This window comes from Sinohyriopsis cumingii, chromosome 5 (genome assembly GCF_028554795.1).
Source record: "Sinohyriopsis cumingii isolate HCF-2022 chromosome 5, ASM2855479v2, whole genome shotgun sequence".
Lineage (NCBI taxonomy): Eukaryota > Metazoa > Mollusca > Bivalvia > Unionida > Unionidae > Sinohyriopsis > Sinohyriopsis cumingii.
This window is the reverse complement of record NC_142965.1, coordinates 95453306-95477866: the sequence shown is the minus strand read 5'-3', so window position 1 is coordinate 95477866 and position 24561 is coordinate 95453306. Positions and strand designations below refer to the sequence as shown.

Below are 24561 nucleotides of genomic sequence, written 5' to 3'. Positions count from 1 at the left end.
ACTCTTGCTAATACCATGACAAATAACACAAAAATGCATATTATTACCTGCAACTTCAAGCACCATGGTCAAAACTAATCCACCAGAAATATTAATCAATATATATCCGCGATCATCGCAATGTGTGCCATCTATGTTAATCAAAATAGCTATATATTTCTGTGATCCTGTAACCCTGGTTGATATTCTTCCTGTGTCAGTGCTTACGGAGTCTTGCTGATACACGTCATCGACTTGCATTAAACTTTTGTCTTGATTTAAGACTCTGGTTTTGTGTTGATCAGCATCAAGGCTAGTGTAGTTGACAAGCCTTGGCAGAACACAGGTGATAGAAGCAGTTTCACCCAAGGAGAACGTGTATTTCAAAGGGCAAGCAAACACTGAAGTTAAAGATGAAAGCGAATAATGATGCAATTTTAAATGTCACATAACTTAATATCGATCAAAGCATAGTTATCAGAAAAATGATTATAGTGAATATAAGAACAAAAATTTTGCTGAGTGAAATGCAGTTGTGCTGTATTCGAGTAGCTTTACTTATCAGTTAACGTAAAGCGTTATATATGTCCCTGTGTACCTCCTTCTCCGAAAAGAAATAAAAACTGAGACCTATGCATTAATAGGCAACAAGGACAAACTTAAGTGTGTGGTTTCCACTGAAAGGATAATGAGGTTGATAGTAATCAAAACTCATTACATACGTCTACAAATGCAAACAAGCTAATTACCAATGTTTTATTAATAACTATTGTTTGCTATAGCTACTGAGATTGTTCCAGATGTTATCCGAAGTTGATATATAATACATTAATTGACTGAAAAATTTAAGGAACCGATTTATACTTGATGTTCATTAGGATTTAATTATTCCGGCCTCTTTTTATAAATGCAAGTAATTGGTCTCCTCTTAATATGATATTAAACCTCTTAATCCCTAAGCTGCCATATATTGCTTGTTGTGATATGAATCTGATTGATATGAAGCCGTATTCGTGTGCACTGGTATTCATTAGTTTATATCGGCCATTGTAATACGCTGTTGAATTGTAGGAGGAATATCGTGTGGGATATTGTTAATATTATGAATTAAATTCCAATGGTATTTCATAGTAAACTTGCAATTAGGACACTCTGGGTCTGAAAAAACAAGATGAAGAAGAAGAAATAAAAATATTCAAAAATATCTGACCCAAGTTTTGTGCTAATAATTGTTGTTTGCTATACTACTGAGATTGGTCCAGATGTTATCTGAAGTTAATATATAATACATTAATTGACTGAAAACCGTCATGAACCTATTTATAATTGATGTCCATTTGAACTTGAATTTAATTATCAATATGTTTTCTTACTTTAAGGACATACGGGCTTCATTTTATAATTTCAAATTATTTATCTCCTCTAAATATGATATTAAAATTCTTAATCACGTAAGTTGCCATGTATTGCTTTTTTGAGATGAATGTGATTGATATGAAGCAGTATTTATGTGTACTGGTGTGTGTACTGGTATATATTAGCTTATATTGGCCATGGTAATACACTGTTCAGTGGGAAGAAGACTATGATGTAGGGTATTATTAATATTATGAATTAAATTTCAATGGTATTTTTATATGACACTTACGATTTGGATACCCTGGGTCTGAAAACAAGAAGAAAAGGAAGAAGTCAATATGCGAAACTATTTGACTACCATCCTAAAATATGAAACAGTTATATATCCAATAAGTACGCAATATACTGTTGGCATGAAAATTTTAAATTAACATATAGACAGAAACAAGTCACGAAAATAGTCTCTTTGAAAGCCTCAAAAGACGCGATACAGTGTTCAAAATAAAATACGACATTCGTCTAGGCCTGAGTTATGCTTAGAAACTATTGTGCCTTCACATATACGGACGAAACAGATATATACTCTGGATATCCCATAACATACCTTTACAGGGCAGAATGCAAAACCATGACAGCAAAAATGTACAAAGCGCGAGAAGAAATAGGCCCACCATGACAACAATGCTTATTTTCATCTGGACATTGGTCCTCTTCAAGCTTTCATACTGTCCCTATGACAAGATTGTATCAATAAAAAGTTAGAATTTCAAATGATTAAAAGGACTAGCAAGGAACAATAAATGCATGCATTATTTCAACATGACACGAAATTATATTTACGTGTATTCCGGTTTATATTTCTAAGGCATATTAAAGGCAGTTTTAAGAAAATTGATTAGGATCTTATACAGTGTTTAAGAAAAATGATGAAGCTCTTCACGCAAAATATTTTTCCATAAACATATATTCATATTATGCCTTCTTTTATCGTCAACTGATTACATATCAATATGCATTTAAATATCCTAGGGTGATACTGTTACTAAGACACGCCATATATAATATGCATCGCTTGTTAAGGCGGACTTAAGGAAACCTTGTTACATTTTTCTGCATAAATTTTTCAAGCACATTTATTCACCTTCCGGATTATGTTAGGTCCATTCTGTCATTAGACAAAAACAGGAACAGACAAAATCAGATCCTTTAATGAACCACGTATGCTGCCGCACTCACATGCACTTCGTGACTATTTTGACATTCAATAGCCGGCTTTAAGACACTGCTAAAACGCTTTCCGGAATGTTTCAATTGCACTATGTAATAAATGGAACTTACCTTTTGAATGCATATTACTACTTTCTTGGTGGATGATGGCACATGATGTGGTTTACCCTAGATTGGTTTGGAAAATAATATATCTGGTCAAAGTAACTTGCGTGGCTCTACGCTAAAATAGGCAGAGACAAACATTTCTCTAACAATGAGTGATTAAAATAATGGACCGAAAAGAAAATGTTACGAAGGGTTATGGTAGAAAAAACAACTTCACACGTGAAGGGAAGAATAAAATCACACAACATATTTGGTGTGTGAGCGAAAATGACGTGGCTCAAAGCTAAATGTAACTAATACACTCCCAGGGACATATAGTTAGGTAGACTATATCACCAGGTACACACTAGCAACGTGGATTTAAAAAAAACAACTTGGAAGTCATGGATATAGGCAACAAACCTTTTTCTTTGTGCGGTGCTTATAACAAATAGTGTACATGGTTTGTTACTTCCCAAGAAGATTATAGGAATAATCATTAAAAGCTTTGATTATGGCACACAAAAGAGCTACCTGCGAAGTTAGTGAAAGTGATGAAGAATGCTCATTGATAATATCAACTTAGCACAACGAGGTCGAGGTCAGCATGTTGAATGCATATGTACAAAATAAAGATTTGCACCGTTTCGTATTATTTGCAAAAGTACAAATGTGGAAGACAATAATTAGAAGCCACACTCGCCGAAGATTTAAATATTCCAGAGGATTGTTTATAACTCTGTGACAATTGTGCCAGTAAAAGATATTATCTAATTAGAAGTGGGTGGGTGTATTGTGCATCGACGTGAAAAAATGATCGAAGGTATCAACAGCTGTGAAATGAAATTACTAAGAAAACCGAACTGATTGCAATATACAAACGTATTTGGTCGTAGATGCTTTGTAGTCTTGCCGCTGAAGCAAATGTTGGTCTTGGTGTGATTGGAATCATAACCGCATCAACCACTGTGGTGCACAAATCGGTGTTATTGTCGGAGCTATATCCATTGTAACTGCTGTCTCTGATAATGCTAGCAAATTAATTTCAATGTGACTGCATTCACGAATACAAGTCTTTCCGAATTGCTTACAGTTGTATAAAGCATGTCTAAATACGATCAGTAAATTGTACACGGTGGCAATCGAGGATAAAAAAGTAGTGTCGTTGAATTTGGGACAGTGCTGGCGGAAAAGAAAAATCACAGACAGCTATGAGCACAAATAAAAAACAGCACTGATTTACAAACAGAGAAAATCAAATAAAACAAACTTATCGTTGTGTGTACTTATAGCTACCAATTGTTTGCCTGCATAAATACATCTGCTGGATTTATTTATTCAATCATTAAAGAGTAGCGTCAAAAGCTGGGGTTTCGCACGTTCTAGAAACCCTTCGCGGCACTGACATCCGGAGTAGACTCGACACCCATGACTGGCTCACTCACACATGTCAAGAGTGTATGGCATGCTTTTATCCTCACGGACAAAATTAAAAGTAATCAACAGGCAACGCTCGTGTGTTGGCTAAATTGCTATGGGGAGGTCTGAGGCAAGGACATGTCGAATGACCCCAAAGGGAACAAAATAATGCAAAACGCCTACTCGACACTACTTTAATTATTCGTACATTCATGTCGTGGCGTTTGTTTCGTTCTTTTCTGTCAATTATTTTCTTCTTCCTTTATAGAGAACTTATTTATATATTATAAATCATCTGAACACCATGTTACTAATAATCATTAAAAAGATTTGTATTTCCAACGCTCGTTCTAAATAAACTTCATATGAGTTTCTTGTAATAAATTAGTACTTAATTCCCTTTTATAAAACGCTTGATTCTGCTTTTCTGTTAGGGATGATCTGCTTCATAATATGTATTTTGTAAGCATAGTATTCTGTCAAGTATTCTCGTTTTAAAAATGTCATGTATATACATTGGTATTTATCTTTTCATTTTAATAAAATAAAACACTCATCTTTAAGACTTTTGGATGAGATTTTCAATGTAGGTGTCTGATATAAATCACGTTCTAAGGACAGAAATAAATAGAATGTGTGCATCTGCTATGCCTTTTCCATACCACTCTCATTGAAAGAATTGTACATATAGTGGAATATACATATAAATTATCTTTGGTTCATGGATATATCGGGACCTTACGATGAACATCCCGATTCAAAATAATACGAAGTCCCCACCAACAATTGATCCTTCAAAGGAAATAGATATTGCTGCAGCTTACTCAAAGATTAACTGACCAAGGTTTTAACTTCCTTGATGAAGGTAATTATTCATTCTAGTGACGACAGTTCAAAGCTAAATTTAACACAGCATGAAAAACAACTTTACTGGGTTGTAGTATAGATACATGTTTGAACAGTGATCAAAAGTTCTACATTAAGAACTCAGTTATTGAGAAGAACGAGACGTGCTACTTCATGAAAGGAATGCATTATTCGATATATAGTTATTTCATGATGTCAGCTGGATCTACCATGAGGATTTAAGAAGTTAAGTATGCTTCTAATTGATAGATAGACATACATATAGAAACATAGATAGATAGATGTTTAGATAGGTATATTGATATATATATATATATATATATATATATATATATATATATATATATATATATATATATATATATATATATATATATATATATATATATATATATATATATATATATATATATATATATATAGATAGATAGATAGATAGATAGATAGATAGATAGATAGATATAAAGATAGATAGATAGATAGGTGGTTAAGACATGTTTAAAACCAACTCCTGCTTAATGATATGACAAAGTGACTCTAAATTACAAATTTCAAGAAGACTAGAACAAGATTTTTGTAAAGAATTACTTAGCATACAGTCCACTATCAATTTCAAAGGTCTGTGTGCTTGATTTGGATTTTGAACATAGCTTTAACATGTTTTCAGTCATATCTCTACGATGTCTGTAGTGTGGCCGTTTATGGTGATGTCTAGCACTGGAGCATCATGCCGCAGACATGTAGCATTAAGTCCCACCCAGTCACATTATCCTAACGCCAGGCCGACCAGTCCTAACACTAACCTCTTAATGCTGATCGCCTTGCCGCGCAACTGTTAGTACCACTTTTATAACTCTTTAGTATGACTTGGCCATGTTTAGAACCCGCAACCTCCTGCATCCGAGGCGCACGCTCAAACCATTAGGCTACCGGAGCTGTCAGGTTCAAAGGAGATCGTTGCGCAAGGCTTTCTGGGCATGAATAATGCTGTTGTGTATTTGTTTCAATGATTTTGTGTATTTTGCTTTAGAATCGATCAGCAAATGTAATACTTTGTTTCTTGGAGTGTTTTATTTGCGTCATTCTGCATTATGCAGAAAGGCAAAATGAAGATATAATAAAATGGTTACAAGATTTGTATAGGAAAATAGGAGCTCGTTTCTTCATAGCTATACTGCACTCATAATGTTGTGCGGTATATCTTAGAAATGCTCATTCATATTTTCCCATACAAATACAGTAATCTATGATTAATGTGCATGTGTCTAGTGCAAATGGTAAGAAAAACTTACTAACCTAATGAAACTTTACGCACTCCATGCATAATTGTGTAGATATTTCTCATGGGTAATATACATGATAAATATTCGTATGAAAGATTATACCAAACGGTAATTGGATAGTGATACAACGAGAAAATATTTCTCCATCTATTGTGTGTATACTATTGTAAAACAGTACATATTAGTAATCTCTCCTATAATTACAGACCCTGTGAAATATGTTGACGTTGTTCTAAGATTACAAACATCGAAACAAATCAGCAAGGCAAACAATTTGCAATATCGTAACATGGATTCCATCGACGTAAGTTGACAACAACGCATATTTGTATTGGTAAAAACATTATTTTATCTTAAATGTATTGTATCAATGCAGAGAGCTGTACAATTTATAGAACATTCTTGTAAAACATGGATGTACATGCTTGTCCGTTATTCATATTGAGGACGACAAAAAAAGAAATATTCACAAATGAATCAATGCACATAACAGCATTTTAAGAATAACTGACGTTCTTCATACATTTTGTCCACGTTAGAAGGGATAAATTACTATTGTCAACGTGTTATAATTTTATGTTCAAAGGGAAATATATCGTTTGTCGTCATACCTTTGCATAATATTGAGCAAATATTAGATAATCAAAGACGAACGTCATTATGTCTTGCAAAAGTTCAGTCATCATATTAGATAAAACCTATGACTTTTTAAAAACTTTACATGAATGGTGGTCTTTGACTTTATATAGAAGGAAGATGACTAGCTGCTTACAATAAAATGGAACAAGGATGCTGTCTGAACTCACATTTTACATCCTTAAATGAAGACGAATCTTCTTCAGTCTAAAGTTTATTTGTACAATGTTACTTTTAGACCCTTGGTTTACTTTTTACTTATTGTAATACATTTTGTTTCTCATACACAGATTTTTCTTCACTTTGAAATGATGTTCAAATATTATTATTATTATTATTGATAGGATGCATAAATCATGTTTCTAAAATAAGCAGCACTGCATTAGAATTAACTTCGTTAATATTCATTACTTTGTTTTGTGCCTAAACATGATGATTATTGTTAGACTGTATTATATATATATATATATATATATATATATATATATATATATATATATATATATATATATATATATATATATATATATATATATATGAACTTTTACTGGGGTAAGCTAAATGTCATAACGTTCTTGAAAGTGTAATTGTTTAAAATTGATAATTGCTCTGTAATATGCGAGAATGTACAACAATTGTTAGACAAATATTACGATCGCCGATAAAATGTCTTTGTTGGTAATATATCACATCGACTTTTTATTGCCTGATAGGTAGGCTGCATCCTAAGCAGATAGTCTTTCCTTGTTTTAGTTTCTTTCTCTTTGAAATCTATTACGCATAAAATAAAAACGGGGGATCATACTTTGCTTACGACATGATGTGTTTAAGCTATGTTGTATAATAGGAATTTTATGTAGATGATTATATTGCATATATTTTACTGAAACTGAATGTTAAACAGTCCACTAGTTCCTCAACCATTTCAAACATTTCAAATTTGAGGGAAGTTACAACTTTTTGAAAAAAACTTGTGTTTCATTTAACCGCGGTCATGTGCCTGATGAAGCATAATGGTTTGAAATGCTGCATGAATAAGTGATCTATTGAACCATTAGACTAGATATCAGACTTGCCATCTGTTTGTTTTATACTAGTCTTAAGTTGTTTTAGTTTGGGTTTCTGTCAAACTGTTGGCTCAGTCACGTGTAAAGTGTAATGTTATGGAATACGCTTTAAGCCATGATGAATCTGAACTACGCGTGCTTACGCTACAGGCATTGGACATTAGTGATAGAAAAACGAACCTTGATATGTCTTCATCTCATAAGGATCTTATCAAGTTAAGAACTGTGAGGGAGAGGGGAGGCTTTTGCTATTTTTTAAAATGGATACTGCATGACCAAATGCCAATAGCTGCAATATTTCGCTGTAAAAGTGTAATACGTAATTATTGCAAAAAGGAGAACAGTTATAATAACATGAAAACTTCTCACTGTATAACGTCAAAAATGAAAATCATGTGCTCTCCTGGAGTTTCAATTTATTCGGCGAAACATAGACAAGATAATTAAATCTATCATTTTTAGAACATTAAGCATTAACCTTTCCCGCACCCTTCAAAGTATAAATATATTCCTAAATGTTCACATTTCAAAACTATTAGTCGTCTGTGACCGAAATAACCTCTTTTATAATATTCAAGTGTATTCCAGTTGTATACTATTAAATGGCAAAAGATGTTCCCTTGATAGCAAGTAATGTCACATACTACAAATTCAAGTTCAATTAATTCAACGGCGTAGATGTTTCATACAGATCATTCAAAATACTAGATATTTTTGATGATATGGACGGTACCAATGTCATTGTTTTCTCCTTTTTTCTCAAAAGAATGCATCTAGTGGGTATTTGGAGGCTTGCCACATACGAAAAGTAAGTATTGCTAAAACTATGTCGTAATGATACAGGCAAAACTTCTTCCAAGCAAAAAACACGATTCATTCTATTGAATCTTTTGAATATTTATGGAGCTATCATATTTCTTGATCTGTTCAGTCTTTTAGGGATGAATGTGGTTAACAAGACCAAAGTCATTGCTACTACCAAATCTTGTATTTTTTTTTTGTTTTTTGTTTTTTGAAATTGTAATCTCGAGAGATAAAAGTCCTGGAATATTCCTTTTTAATGAACTTTATCCAGCTATACGTGATCTTGTTTATATAATGCGATGTTAACAATTTGCAAATACAAAAATGTCCTCTAAGTGTCCAGTAAGCATCATATGCTATTTAAAAAATGGTAGATAATACAGTTTTATCATTTTTCTTGGTCTTTAATGCATGTAGTTTCATTTCTTCAATAATTGTTTATAATAACAGTTTCCTAAGTAGATGATCATGAAAGATAAATATACAACATTTGGGACTTTATATTTCACAATACAAAAAATGACATATGTACAAATGTTAATATAGAGGCGAATGTTTATCATGGCGGAATATCAAATATTATAATATGCAACTGTTAAAAGAGTGGAATGTACTTATATTTCAATTGGTGTGACGGAACATGGTGAGCAAATTATTTCTGAAACTGGTACTGATAATTATATTTTGGTTTCGTACCGATCAAAGTATGAGCTGGTGAAGTTTATTCACTGCGAAACATGAAGAGAATACAATTAGTATATTGCTACACTTTCTTATTGTTTCTACATACCGTAACCTGCTATGCTTTCATTAAAACATGCGAGCATATGAGTCACTGAAGCATAGAGTAAATACAATTCAGCTGTGACAGAATGCTTGGTGCATTCCTTTTTTGATAATAATAATATAGCTTTCTTACGTTATTTAAATAGGATTAGGATAGTTGCATATTGTGTTACTTCTATTTTTTTATATATCAGATGAGTTATGATGAACGTGGTGCCTAAATGTATATATCTCTGTCCAGAGTAATGTAGCTAAATAAAGGATTATTACTAAAATATATTTGTATTATATCAGGTTGGTGATGGATACTTAACATGTGTACCAAATGAAAAGGTAAGTACGAGTGCGGATTTACCTTGTGATTATTATATACTAATTTACGGAACACCCCAAGTTAAATCAGATTGCAAGTAAAGTAAAGTTGTTTATAATGGCTAATATTTATCTTTTTTGTTTGGTAGGATTTAGCGCCAATTTTAAAACATTATAAGAAATGTTTTTCATAAGCAGTCACCGGTAAGAACAAAAAATTTACTAGGAAACTTGTGATACACCATGAAAGCATTTGAGTAGCACAAGCTAATTTAATCATATTATAGACGACGTCTATGTCGTGCGACATTATAAAGGGCAAACGAAGCAAAACGACATTCGTGGGGACCTCGATACTCGTCAGACAGACCAGAAACTATGTAAGAAATAAGTTTAAATTCTGGTTCGTTTTCCCACGTACGTGTAAACAAGCGATGGGAAAGAGTCATTATGATACACCCGAATTATAACTCCTTAAGCCTTTTTGGTACTTGAAATATTGATTTCCATATTATTTTTATTATTATTAAATCGAACGAAACACAGGAACATAATACCTTTCACATATTTAATAGTTAGAAAAGCATATTATATTATTGTTCTATTACCGTTAAATAGCAAAATAAAAGATACTATTTGCTTTCAAATTCTGTATCTCACATACTGAATTGTCATGTTATACTTAATATGGTATGGATCATACTAATACTTCTCAGATCCAAACATTGGCCGTAATTTTAAATTCTAGTATACTCCTAACATGCAAGTTGTATAGTATTATATATATGCATCGGTACTACGGACACATTTGTATTAAAACAAATGCAAATTGGACAATGATTTGCCATTGCAAAAGGGGAAGGGGTGAGATTGTGTGTGACTATCAACACTGAATATGTCGATAGGGATGTAGGTGTTATGTATATTTAATTTGTATTTTGTGATTTACTTTTCCCTTAATTGAGAATAGGAGATTACGCCTACCTGACTAATGTCATTTATTAAGATATATTTGTTTGGGTTTGAGTACAGGAGCTTGGTTTTGTTTTTGAAAATTCTAATGCTTCCTTGGGCTTTGACATGTTTATTAGTTATAAGTACATTGCATACTGATTTTTGAGGTCAATGTCTAGTTTGTATTGCAAACTGATAAAGGACTGGACTTCTTACTCTTATTTTTTCTTAGGGTCCAGATAAGGTTCTTATTAGCATAATTTTAATGCATCGTTTAAGTTTAGTCTTGGGTTTAGTGACTGTTTTGTTCAGTTACAATTTGAGTGGTTTCATTTATTAACACTATTCATAGGAAGTACAAAGTGCTCATTAACATTTTGGACGAAATCATTAGTTTGAGATTATTGAAAATGCATTCATATTGGCTAATGTCAGACTATGTATTTGTCGACTTGTGATATAACTTTTATGATAATTGGGGAATTAATTCACAGTACAGTAAGTTCCTCTTACATGATTACTTTGTAACTCAGAGATAAACATTTAAGTGTTTGCTATACTATACTTTCTGGTTTTACATCTTTTTGTTACTTTGTTGAAGACCATATAGTCACAACAGTAGGTCTCGTTAAGATTGTTGTGACATAAAAAGTGATCTAAATTACGCAGGAACGTGATTCACAGTATGCAGAAAGCGCAAGAAAAACAAGCTTTCTTGCGTTATAAACATACCTAGTTTAAACAGGTTACGTTTTTGATCTTTCTTAGCTTCCAAATACGTTTATTCAAAGGTGATATTTCAGAACTTTATTTGAACTTTTAAGTTTTAAAATCTCCCTGCTCACCTTAAATAAGCTTTATGAAATAACATCTTTCCGTTTTAATTGATTTTTGCGAGAATTGGTTGTTTCAAAATTGTATCATTACTTTTTATTAACATATGAATTATCGTACTGGAGATCTTCTTTCATACATCCGTCTTATACTCCATTGTCGCCTTCTCTCGCTTATTGAGTCGCGACGATGGTTTGGAGAGTCCATTGGCTGTGTCTATCGAGGTTCTGGTATTCTTTTCATCATACCATTAATCCCTAAGAGGAATATTCTACTTATCGATATATGGTCCAAATAGAATGTCTACAATTCACTGGAAATCATCACGTGTAAATGGTAGTTCGAACGGAATAATTATTCTGATTTACAAGCATCTGAGAGGGTATTTGTAAACTGCATGCAAACTTCAGTACAATTGTGTACTTTGTCGTCAAATATTGCAGAATCATAAATTAAGCATATCATTTCTTCTCAAGTAGTTGGAGAATTACCTCGAGTAATCAGTCTGGAAGAGACGTTCAAAGCTTCCTCATTCGAGCAATAAAATAAAACTTTGTTTAAATCGATTTATTGCGGTTTCAAATTGTTGCAATTTTATGATGCATACGCTTTGTGCAGAATGTACTGCTCTTGACATAATTTTTCAGTTATGAAAGGAAACATGTATATATTATATTATTCAGAGGAAAACATGCGTTATTCTGAGTTTTCAGCCTGGTTTGCATATATCTTCGTTATGTTTATTTTTTATGGAGTTTTAATGGTCGCTTATCTTCGGTGTTAAAATAAGAAAATTACAAATTCCACCGTCATATTAAATCAACATGGCCTCAATTATAGACGATTTGTGAATATCTTTCAAGCCAAAAGTTCATTTTGTCTATCTGTAGATTCATCAAGTAGACAAGAGAACAAGTATGTACGTAAAACCTAACATTGTTTGGAAATAAATATCTAGTAAAACGATAGATAGTGAAAATCGGATATCAATTATATGTCATTCTTGTAATTTCTTGGTTATTTTATTTTCATTCACTACACGTGGACCGGATTTGGACAAATGCATATATGCTTTATTATAAATGCATAACTAATTGCGAGACATGTCTGTGTTATTCAAACCCCCCTCCCCATTTGTCTGAAACTTTAATAATGTGTGTATGCATGTATGTTATTTTGTCATCATTTCATTTACTGATCTGTGTGAGTGCCCTTTAGTATGGTTTATTGTCTGTAGTTATTGTTGAACCGTAAAGACTATATACGATCAGTATACTGGTTTTGTCGTTGCTCTACTTTTCATCACAATATGTCATTTAGACATGTTGAAATATTTTACCTGTGGATGTACGTATGGACAGATGCTATACGTAGATTTACATAAGGACAGATGCTGCATGAAGATTTACTTAAGGACAGACGCTACTTATAGATCTATATACGGACAGATGCTACATATAGATTCACCTACGGACAGATACTACATACAGATGTACGTGAAGACATATACTACCTATAGATGTACACACGGACATATGCTACATATAAATTTCCGTAAGGAAAGATGCTACACGTGTATTTCCATAATGACAGATGTTAAATGCAGATGACGTAAGGGCAGATGCTACCTACATATGTACATAAGGACATATGCTACGTATAGATTTACATAAGGACCGATGCTATATGTAGATGTGCGTAAGAAAAGATGCTCTAAGTAGATTTACATAAGGTAATATACTACGTGTACGTAAGGACAGATCCTACTTATAGATTTATTCAAGGACAGACGCTATCTATAGGTTTACATAAGGACAGATGTTACATGTATCTGTACATAAGGACAGATGCTACCTAAAGATGTGCATGCAGACAGATATTGCATATATATGTACATAATGACAGATGCTACCTATCGATGTATATAAGGACATATGTTACATATAGGTGTACATAAGGACAGGTGCTACCTATAGATGTATATAAGGACAGATGCTGCACATCAATGTATATAAGGACATATGCTACCTATATATGTAGATTAGGACCGATGTTACATGTAGATGTACATAAGGACAGATGTTACATGTAGATGTACATAAGGACAGATGTTACATGTAGGCGTACATGAGGACATATACTACCCATATATGTATATATGGACAGATGTTACATGTTTGTACATCTATAGGTAGTATCTGTTCTTGTTATATGTTTATACCATTATAGAAAATACAGTATGGTGTCTAATTTGTTTTACTCCATTCTAAAACCAGACCTTGTAAAGATAAACATAGAGTAGCATAGTTTACTCTTATTACATGTACGGTTTCAACGAGAATATAACGTATAACAATAGTATTATTATACAAGCTTCATTTGATTGCCTGAATTAGCACCATTATGAATGTTTAGAAATGACCATAAGAAAACAATATAAAACAATGCACAATAAAATAGTTTTTGTTTATGGATTTTGTTTATTCTAGTCTCTCATTCTTTTCATATCCACCCCACCCCCCCCTCCATCTCCTCCTTTCCCTATTTCAATAACAGTCTTTAGTCTTTCCTTCGTCTTCTTTAAGTTGTTCATTTCCACTTTGAGATGGTGGGGACTATAAACGTTATCATTATTTAGTTTGAGCAACATCTCCACCATACCTAGATCGACTGCTTCTTGCAACGTCTTCATTTTGTCTAGGTGGTTCGAAGCCATTTTATATTCAATGTTGAATGGCTCAAATGACGAACGCTATGCTTTATATTCTTCAAATATGGACATGAAGGAAAACATCCTTTATATAAACTTAATATATTACATACTATCCACATACGTACGCGAACGTATGAATACAAATATCTACTATCAACACAGTGGAGAGAAAATAACCCATTATCTACTATCAACACAAAGGGAAAAGAACATATATAATATCCACATACGTACGCCAACGCATGCAAACACACACGTATGAACGCACACAAACACATACAAACACACAAACAACCGTACGCGAACGCATACAAACACACACGCACACACACGCACACACACGCACACACATACAAACTCACACACAAGTCAGTAAAGGAGTTGGTGCTTATAGTCACAGTACTCCACGCTCACGCTAATTGGCAACTTGAATGGTCTCTTTTCTAGAGATCTGGTTAGCTCTTATAAGGACTGTTGTTTTCGAACTCCTATTGTTCCTTTTCTAATGGCGACACCTCGCTGGTCGGGCACCACAGACACAACAACGGCTGCAGTCCTGCTCCCAATTTAAGATTGTGGCTGGTAGCTCAGAGGGGGATTGACTGGTTTCACTCTCGCAGTCGTTACTTTCAGTGATAGTGAAGACTTGTTCCCTCTGTCTTCTACGCCGCCAGACCTGTGAATGATGATGATGAGGAAGTATCTTTATCTCCTCCTCCTCCTCCGAGTTTTCAGTTTGGGGAACCACAGGTCTTTGTACTGTTGGTAGAGACTGTGGTGCTGGTAGTGGCTGTGGTGCTGGTACTGGTTGTGGTGCTGGTACTGGCCGTGGAGGTGTTCTCACCACAAGCTTGATCTGACACAATGGCCTTAGCATGACGTGAGACAGGATTCTTTATACCTTCTCTTTGTTCTTTTTCCTGTCGTCCTTTTCCTCTTCTATTCATGCTGATTCTTATATAGCCTGTATGGCTAGCTCGTCAGGTAGGCGCTTGGCATACTCAAGACGCATTTGGAACTGGATCAATTTAGCATTTCTGTTATTTTTTGTCACTGTTGACTGGTCAATGATGAGTAGCCAGACTAACGAACACTGTCTAAAGCACGGATGTGAATGAAATCATACCACTGACATCAAAACTTACAATAACATTCCACTATCCATAATATAGAACGCGCGGAAATAAAAAAAAACAAACACTCGTTCACTTCTTTACTTACTATCACCCACTACAAACACGCACACACACTATCTGACAAGCTAGGGAAAAAAATGCTTATAGACACTTCTTATTTTGACATAAAACAGAGAAATGAAGTGCTTATAGACACACTTCGATTTTTTTAACATACACACAAACACAAAGATAGACACATAGTTTGGCAATTAGACTAGTACCTCTTTCCCTATTGTTTGGTAGCAATGAAAAGCGCCGTTTTGTTTTTCGGGTATTACAGCAATATTTTATTCTCTACGATTGCGTCCTCGTATGGCTGCAGGCTTTCCCACAGGATAGGGTCTGCTTCTTCGGAAAGAGAAAGACAAAACCTCTGTCTGACTCCTGCTGTTGCTGATGTTGCTGTTCTCTATGCTGCTTCTGAAGTATGTACTTCTCCGTCCGCTGTTCTTGCTTTTTCTAGATTTCCTCTCTGAAGAACTCTTCTATCAGGTCTTCAGTCACTTTTAACATCCTGACATTCTCTATTTATTCAGGCGCGAGTATCAGGCTTTACGTGACACGATGTAAATTCACGTAAGCTTCATTCAGCTTGGTTAGTTTTAAACACATCTTCAAAGGAGGATGAGTCAACAATGGATGGTCAGACTGGAGACTGCCTCACGTTATATGGCTCAAGTGAGGACGCCATAGAAAATATCCCTACGATTTTAGTTGGGTTGCAACGCCATGGTAACTGGTAACTGACCTTTATGGTGAGGGAATGAGAGAACTCATCGAGAATGTATAGTCAGTGTAATCTTTTGAAAACAAACGACAGACACGTATTGTCAAAACACAACATGTTGTATTCAAACAACTAAAATAAAATAATCAAAGTAACAATTTTTCAAACAAATAACGTATGACAAGGCTGACTACGTTTTGAAGAGAAGTCAGATTTATACGACGGGAAGTCATTAAGCCATTGCTGTATACTACATTTCTTAGCTAAAGACAAGATATAGCCATACCGGTCAGAAAACCATTGATCTACTTTATCGTCGTTTCTAGATGAGTTACGATCAAAATAAGTCACTAAATGTTCTAAGGGATATCCAACACTGCATTGATAAAGAAAATACACACAACATCGTTCACACACCATGGAATTTGTGCCTTGTAATTTCACATTATTGAGTCGTGTCGTTTGGGCATATTTTTATAAAGTCAAGGATGTCGTATTCCAAAGGTAGCAATCTATACAAATCAAAGTACTCCACACAATAATCTTGGGGAAAGGAAACGGCTACCCAGTGGGTTCCTGGTAGAAGACTCGTCCGTGTTGATGACATAAGCTTGATGGTCTTTAGGCTTGCGATGAGGAAGTTCATCTTTAGCACACACGACCCGCTTCCAAGAAGCAGTGTACGAGCCGTTAAGGTTATAAAGTTTCTATATATGCATTTTGTTTTGGGTTTGTTCTTGTTCGTTTCAAAGGTAATGATAAGTCATCCATTTAATCCTGATGTTATGCTTGAAAATCTCTGACAAGTAACCGTTTCTTCGCTTCGTCTCCGCACTAACGTCCAAGACAACTTCTATGTGCTGGATCTCTAGAGCAGTCAATGGAAGGCAAGAATGATTAAGTCTTTATACCACTGATGCAACACTGCTTCTTCTGAGATGAGATCCCTAGCGTCCTCTAGATATTCATCCAATACATCCTCTTGACTCATGATTAGACATTTTTCGTGTTAAACTTCACTTGGATGATTGTTTTGACATCCATAGCAAACTTTCTTGGTCAATTCCGTAATTGTTTCTTCCAGGTGTTTGTCAAAACAGGAGACTAAATGCTGCTCTTGTTCTGGCCATCTGGACTTCATCATTATATCCTCTTTGTCTGCCAAGGCTTGCGCAGTATCCTCCAACCATTCCGTTTCCAAAGAGTCTCCACCATTCAAAGAGGGATAAGTGTTTTCCATTGCTTCAAGTAGTCTAGCATGACTTCTCTCAATCTGTTGATTTCTATGGTATTATCGAATTCGCCAGACAGGAGGACGTTCACCGTGCGGGGTAGTTGTTTTGTAAACTGTCCGGATTTTAAATGATATAAATGTCCATCGTCGATGCTTTGGTCTGGAACAAAATCTAAGGCCTACAAAGTATAACCTACTGCATAATCGACGTAAGCAGTGCAATGACTGTTGTTGGTTCCTGACTTCTATCTTGAATACGTAGTAATGATGAGAGTTTAAAATGATTGTTATTGCAGTATCCGTTGAAGGCTGCAGTGTTCACGATACTAATAATTAAACGTTTGGGTAAATGTCCTTGGAACAGATGATCTTTGATCATGGATTGATAACCAGTGGGAATGGTGAAGGTTTTCACTTCCACGCGTCGTATCTGATGCATGGCGGTCGTTCTGCTCAAAGTGAGTGATGTCGTTTCCTACTTTATGTAACACTTCCACAAGACGCATGTAGATTGTGGCTTCATAGAGTTTGGATTTGTAATTTGTATCAGTTGCATCCATCATATGGAAAGCGGTACTGCTGAGATTCAGTCTCAGGCGGGTATTCACGGCATTCAGCAAATACTTCTCTTGGAATCACATGTCCAAATACAAACGATCCATCAGTTCTAAATTACGTTCATCCTTGATGTTGTTTCCGCGATTGTTGAATCCCACATTGTTGTTTGGATCTTTGTCTGTAATCAAATCGGTGTCATTGAATGTACTTGCCATGTCAGGTTTCCATACCACGTAAGGACTTAGATGGGTGTTCTTGGCTTCTTTTCCGTACGCCAATAGATTTTCCAGGTATGCTCGGTAAGGGTAAGTATCCATGTTGCTGCTGACCAGTTTGTTATTCAAGTACGAATCCACTGAGCTGAACGAGCAATGCATGAAATTGTTGACGGGAGCTACATGCTAAGTGTCTATTGGATCTCCATTTGCATCCTGAACTTTGACTTTCCAGTACAAGAAACTGCGAAAGATTTTGTTGATGTCATCTTCGGGATCTCCTTTAATTTCAAATTTGACAGGGATCGATCCTGAGTCCATGACAGAGGTAAAGGGATGAAATTCTACCCATTATGATTCTAGCATGGTCATCATTATGGGCGGCATGGCAGACAAATCAAGTTCCGACTTGGAACAGGTGACAAACTCTCGGTGCATCATTTTTTCTTTCTTTCTGTGTTTTATAAGAGTCAAACACTTCTAAGTCCCCCACGGTTCTTATTCTTTTAGTTTTTCTAGTTCAGGGGAGGTGAAGTCGTCTGAAAGGGTGTCTTCGTCATCGTCTGTTTCAATCTTGTCCTTGCTGTGGTGCCAGGGAAGCAGGAATACCCGACTCGACAGCGTCCAGAGCATTTAAAGGAGTTTCTCGCCGACCCAAAATGTCTTTGCCTAGCTTGAAGAAAGACATTTTTGCCTGCTCTCAAGAAATCTTCTTTAGGGTTTTGTTTGTCGATGATGCTATTTTGGAGAAATTCTGCGTCAAAGCGGCATCTTTCAAGGCGTGCAATCCTCGTGTCAACGTTGGTTTCAAAACGGGGGCCACCGAACGAAACGCTGATTTCAGCATATCTCTTAAACCATGTCCTCGCTGTCGTAAGACGACTCGGTACACAGGATACATCATTTACAGGTCGTTAGACAATCATTTTCGAAAATGAGTTTCACCGTGACTTTCCCTTTGGAGAATGGTATATTTTGTTGCAGATCTCTTTTCATGGCAAATTCATGGTGAACGTGACAGATGTTTCCAACTTTCTCGTCAGTAATCGTGGTAGAATCCACTTTGAAATGAATGACACGCAGTAACGGTACAGAGGTGTGTCCCACTACATTGTACTCCACCACATCGGACTACACAAACACCAAATTGAGTCATTCGTTCAGTTTTACTGGAGATCCAAAAGCCTTGTAACATTCAGATTGCTGATGATATTCCGGCTCAAATTCTGTTACCATCTGTGGATGTCGACCCAAAATTTCAAACAATGTACCATTAAACCTGACTGACAACGTCTTTGTATCCAAATATCTCGTCATTAGGCGACAAGCCACTTTATGGTAGTCAATCTTTACAACTTTTTTTTGCTCTTATTATTGCTTTGCCAAACGCTTCCTCGAACCTGTCATCAATTGTGTCCCCCAAATGTTTACCGCTAAATTAATAGCCTGCCGGATTTTCACAGTATCGATGGTGAATAATGGATTATTGGCTGACTTCGTCTCACCTAAGAACCCGATTTTACTCATCTCTTGTTGCAATGTTTCGTTCAGAAAAGTGTTTTGCTTTTCAGTGACGTTTTGGATTTAGGGTTATTTATTTCCACCAAATACACTTCCAAATGGGCTACGTGATTCAGCTGGATGGCCTGAGATAATCTGGCTGTGAAACAGCACATTACGATGTGGGGAAACACCTCCATGGAACTGTCACTTAGTAACGTTAGGTAAAACTGGTTGTTCATAATTCTAGAGTTCTGCTGTCCGTGGGGTCGCTGAAGGTTAGAGGAGTGTCCTAAAGAGGGTTGTTGTATAGGTTGTAACTGTTGGGAGGGTGACTGACGTTGGGCAAAAGACTCCCATTGTTCCCTTTAGAAGAATATTTCAGGGAATGATTGAGAAAAAACGTATCTGATGCTACTGTTCAGTAAAATGGTCCACACTTGTTTGTATATTGTAATAGCAGCACCGATGACACAATACACCACAATGATTGGGCACAAAAAGATGATTTGTATTTTAGGCACACGTTCTCCACACCACACTCGCAAGTGTTGCCTTTGTAGATCTTGCAGACACGAACTGGGAGAAGGAAAGGTCACTGCGGCGGTAGCGGTTCAGGCTGTTTAGAGGAGCTTAATGGTCACTTCTTTTTATAGTTGATGACTTGAGTAACTTCGATCCAAGATAAACACTGTGAGGATATCCTTTCCAACGTACTTTGCCTTCTTTGACTCATCGTTTTTCCATTTTATGGGTTCTTTGCTCGATAATACTTTCCAAGGCGTGCACTTTGTCTTATTTTTTGATTACACGTTGTAACTCGGGCAAGTAAAACGTTCCTCTTAATACTTCCCCGTTCACGACTTCCAATTTATAGACGGCAGGATGACGGCCACGCTAACGTCCAGTGACACGAAACAATTCGGTGGTCCAGTTGGGGTAGTAACCTTTGTCGAAATTGCGTTTGGTTTTGCCAATGAGTACCGAATCTCCCGTCCACAACACGTAACCATTCTTGGGGACAGTCACAGTTGGGTTCATACTGAACAGGCGCTCAAAGACAGTCACGTCGCTGTCATGAGTCACTTATTGCGGGGCACATCCGGTACTCTGATTTTAAGATTGATTGTACGTTTGGACCAGGTGCGGACAACGTCGATGTACTTGAGAGTGCTGATGAGTAAATTATGTCCACATGTGTTTTTTCGAGGTGCGTTGATAACGTTCTACGATGCTGACTTTGGTTTTAGGATTTTCGGTGGTACAAAAGTGAATGTCGTGTTGCTTCAATTCTGTTTTAAATGTAAAGCTAAGTTTAAAAATTCGGTGTATTTGTCGGTTTGCCATCCAAGAGAGTTACATCAGCTTTGTTTCAACACCAGTATGAGGAAAAGACGTCGATGACGCACAAATATTTGTAGCAACGATTATAGGGGGTCAAATGAGAGACCTCGATTAAATCGGCTTGCCAATGATGATAGATGCCCTCCACTCCGGTGCGACTTCTGAAACATTTTCGTTGAATGGTTTTGTGTAAAGTGCATGTGACTTGTTCTTGTAATCATCGTTGCACTTGAGGAAAACGGACATTTTTACTTGGGTTTTGGTAGCGCGATACAATTTCTAAACTCCTCCGTATTCTGCAGGATAGCATGAATCGTAGTAAATACTTGCTAACACCGTCTCCATCCATTTTTAGTAGGTTACCCACTCTTCACTGATCTATATTGGTTGGCTCGATATGGTGGCTTAGAAACGGCTTTACTTGTCCCACGTGCCACGGGAGTGGAAACTGAGGGTGGTGGTATTGGCGATGGTGGTAATGGGATGGCTTTGGTCTTCTTTTCTTTTGTCACTTCTGGTTACTTTCTTTGTTTTTCACACAAATTTTAAGTTCTTCTCGTTGGGGTGTAGGGGATGTTGCAACAAGGATGCTGCAATCTTACTAGGGATGGGAGCTGCTGTTTGAAAGGCTTCTCACGCATCCGTAGGGCTGCGTCCGTACTGAACTCTTGGGCTAGTGGTGGTGATGATGATGGACTTATCATAGGGTCTTATAATCTTTTAGAGTTGGCAGAGCTGTTTCGTCTTTTGCATTCTGGAGAAAGAAATGAATTCTTTGCAACAGCTGACCGTACCGTTGCGATTTGTCCGTTTCTGACAAAGCGCCTTGATCCATCAACGATTGCAATTCGTGTTGTAACTGGGATATCTCGGTCAAATGGGGATTTGGAGGTAAAGGCGGGATCCGTTTTTCTTGCAAACGATGGGATTCCATCAATCGTTTGTAAAGCAAACAAAGGCAGTATTCGTCCTTCCATCTTATTTCAGTGGTCATGACATATATTTTGACTCGAGAGGGCCCTTTTATCTTCTTGGTTCTTTTATCTTAGAAACATGGGATAAGCACATGGGGTAAACACTTCCCTAGACCCCTCCCAGCATGGTGACCGCTATTTCTTTGACAATAGGACCTACTAGGGATACACATCCTCTGCGTTTCGCCAACATCTTTTTCGTTTGACGGATGGACACTTTCCTTGGACCATTTGGCGAAGAGCGTGTCGATGTTTGGCTAAGCATTCTTTCTGGTGTTTAGACAAAGATATCATTTTCTCAGACATTCAGACAACATTAGCTCATGGTATCCATGAAATCGTTGGAAGCGGTTAGAATGAGTTGCTTTCCCATAACACAAATCTTGTGCACAGTAAGCCACTTCTTTTGTCCAAACCTCGAAACAATAACTTTTTCCAGTCACGTACATCTTTCCAGTGAGGGTGTAAGTCACAACCTATACACACATCGTCGTAAACATCGTCAGTGTCTAAACGTTGACGAATCTTTTTCCCCACAGAGGTCTAGAAGTATCGAGATGAAAGGCTTTTAACGGAATGAGTGTTTCATATACATTTAAAGGTACCACTTCATGTTTTTTATTTGTCGGTACCTCACAGTACAGATCGTACCGAGCCCACAAGAAATCAGCTGGTAAACGATATCCAAGAAAGGAAGTCACTAAGACACGCACCACACGGTGACCCCGATTCATTGGACACAGTTCTCGTAATTAGTGTTGGTAGTCCTCTACAGTTTGAATATTTTCATTGATTTCCTTCCACCAAATAAGTTGTATCACGAATGGTAAAGGTCGCGGGATATAGTAGCCAGTTTGTATATCCCCTTTGGTGTAAGGTAATAAGTGTACGTTTTGAACAGACTCGGTTTTATTTCAATTCCGTTCAAGAATGTTTATTCACTAAATCACACACCACACGTCGTATTGATGTGTCCTCTTGAACAAAGATTTGTTGGTGTAAAAGTGTGTGGTAATCCTATAACTAGTCCGTTGTCATTCGGCGTATTATAATCACATTGTAAGAAGAATGAGTGGCATCCAAAAATGTATGAATCTCACGTAATTCATCAATGTTTGAACATTGGAAAGCTTTCAAATAAGTCAGTCCTCTGATACCGTTCAGGTACCAGTAGTTCCCACAATGGTGACGTAAAGGATGCAATTGTTCTTTGCGTTGGACTTGTATTTTGACCTACTCTCGGTAAATGCGTTCTTTGAACTCCACAGGCAAACCACGAACGTTCTCTTGTAAGGTGTCCGTTCAAAGATTACTAAGGTCCCACTAAAGGTAGGTAGTGATAGTGTGGAGACCATTGAGCATCTTCCAAGTAAGTGGAATCTTTCTGTTCCCACTGGTAAAGTGACACACCTTAACTGAAACACTTGACTGTATCCCCTTCACCCATGTAGATAAATCTGACTCTGGCAAATTTTTCGGGTGAAGGTGCTCCCAGATAATTAGGTCATTTTCCTTGGAAGATTGGGAATCGACTTTCAAAGTCGCAGTATTCAGGCAAACGCATAGGGAACGAATATTCTCCTTTCACGGGTTCATTTAGATGAAGGTACGGTGAAATCTGCAGGGTTGGATGATATCAGTAGGGTTGTAGCCGCATGGTTTCGCGTGGAGAATGACATTGACAATGAAAATAAGTAAAGTGAAAAGGTGTACGATAACTAGTGGCATCGCTTTCGCACCCATCAGGTTTGACACGCACATCATCAATTTCCTTGGCATGTATGGTAGTAGTAATCATAGTAAAGTTCCCATGATGTGATACTGAATCGCTGTGGTCACATCTTATGGGATCTCTGCAATCTCAAGGAACAGTATCGCACTTGAGTTTGATGTCGCTTGATACTTGCTGTTAGAAAGTATTAATCTTTCTCGCTTGGTTTTGGTAGTCACAGTGAACTATCGGTCTTGGATTGTTTCCCTTTTTATACTATTCGTAATGAAGTCTCGAGCTTGTACATTGTTCTTTTTTCTGCCTAGTTTTGGAAGTCTTCCTTCCCCTCTTCCTGGACAATGCTACTACAGTCTCTAATGTACCGTCATACCAGTACCGTAGTTTTCTGGGTGGAAAGGTCATATAAATGTAAGGACATTGCGGAGACCATCGAGTATATTCCAGAATAGCTGAATCTTTATAGATACATCGATCCATATGCAACCTAGGACCACAACTGAAACATTGTACTTTGTATCCCAATCCAGTCTCAGTTCCCAAGTGGACAAATCCTGTTCTAGCTAAACCATTCTCAGCATGTAATCCTTCCCTATCCGTGGGTCACTTTTAAAGAAGACAGAAAAATGGTATGATTTGAACTTGGAGTTATATGTGGGTGTCTCACTCGATTCTCGCTGTGTCGAAGTCATCCTTGTTGTTGGTGGATATTGTCTTGGAACCATGTCCGTTATACCAGTATGTCAGTAAGGTAATGTGGAGTGGTTGGAAGCCA

The 24561-nt window shown here is 36.5% G+C and overlaps 1 protein-coding gene across 3 annotated transcripts in view; it reads left to right on the top strand.

The window, feature by feature from the left end:
• The first annotated feature begins 4914 nt into the window (after positions 1–4914).
• The window catches only part of LOC149799808 (uncharacterized), a 38181-nt gene continuing 18534 nt past the window's right edge, over positions 4915–24561 (top strand). The window contains exons 1-4 of one of the 3 annotated variants that reach the window (XM_089959220.1): positions 4915–5163; positions 6428–6525; positions 8691–8732; positions 9809–9847. In XM_089959220.1, the coding sequence (XP_089815346.1) occupies positions 6511–6525; positions 8691–8732; positions 9809–9847 (96 nt within the window). In that variant the 5' untranslated portion in view covers positions 4915–5163; positions 6428–6510. The remainder of the gene's footprint in view (positions 5164–6427; positions 6526–8690; positions 8733–9808; positions 9848–24561) is intronic. The other 2 variants (XM_089959219.1, XM_089959218.1) reach the window with 2 other exon arrangements.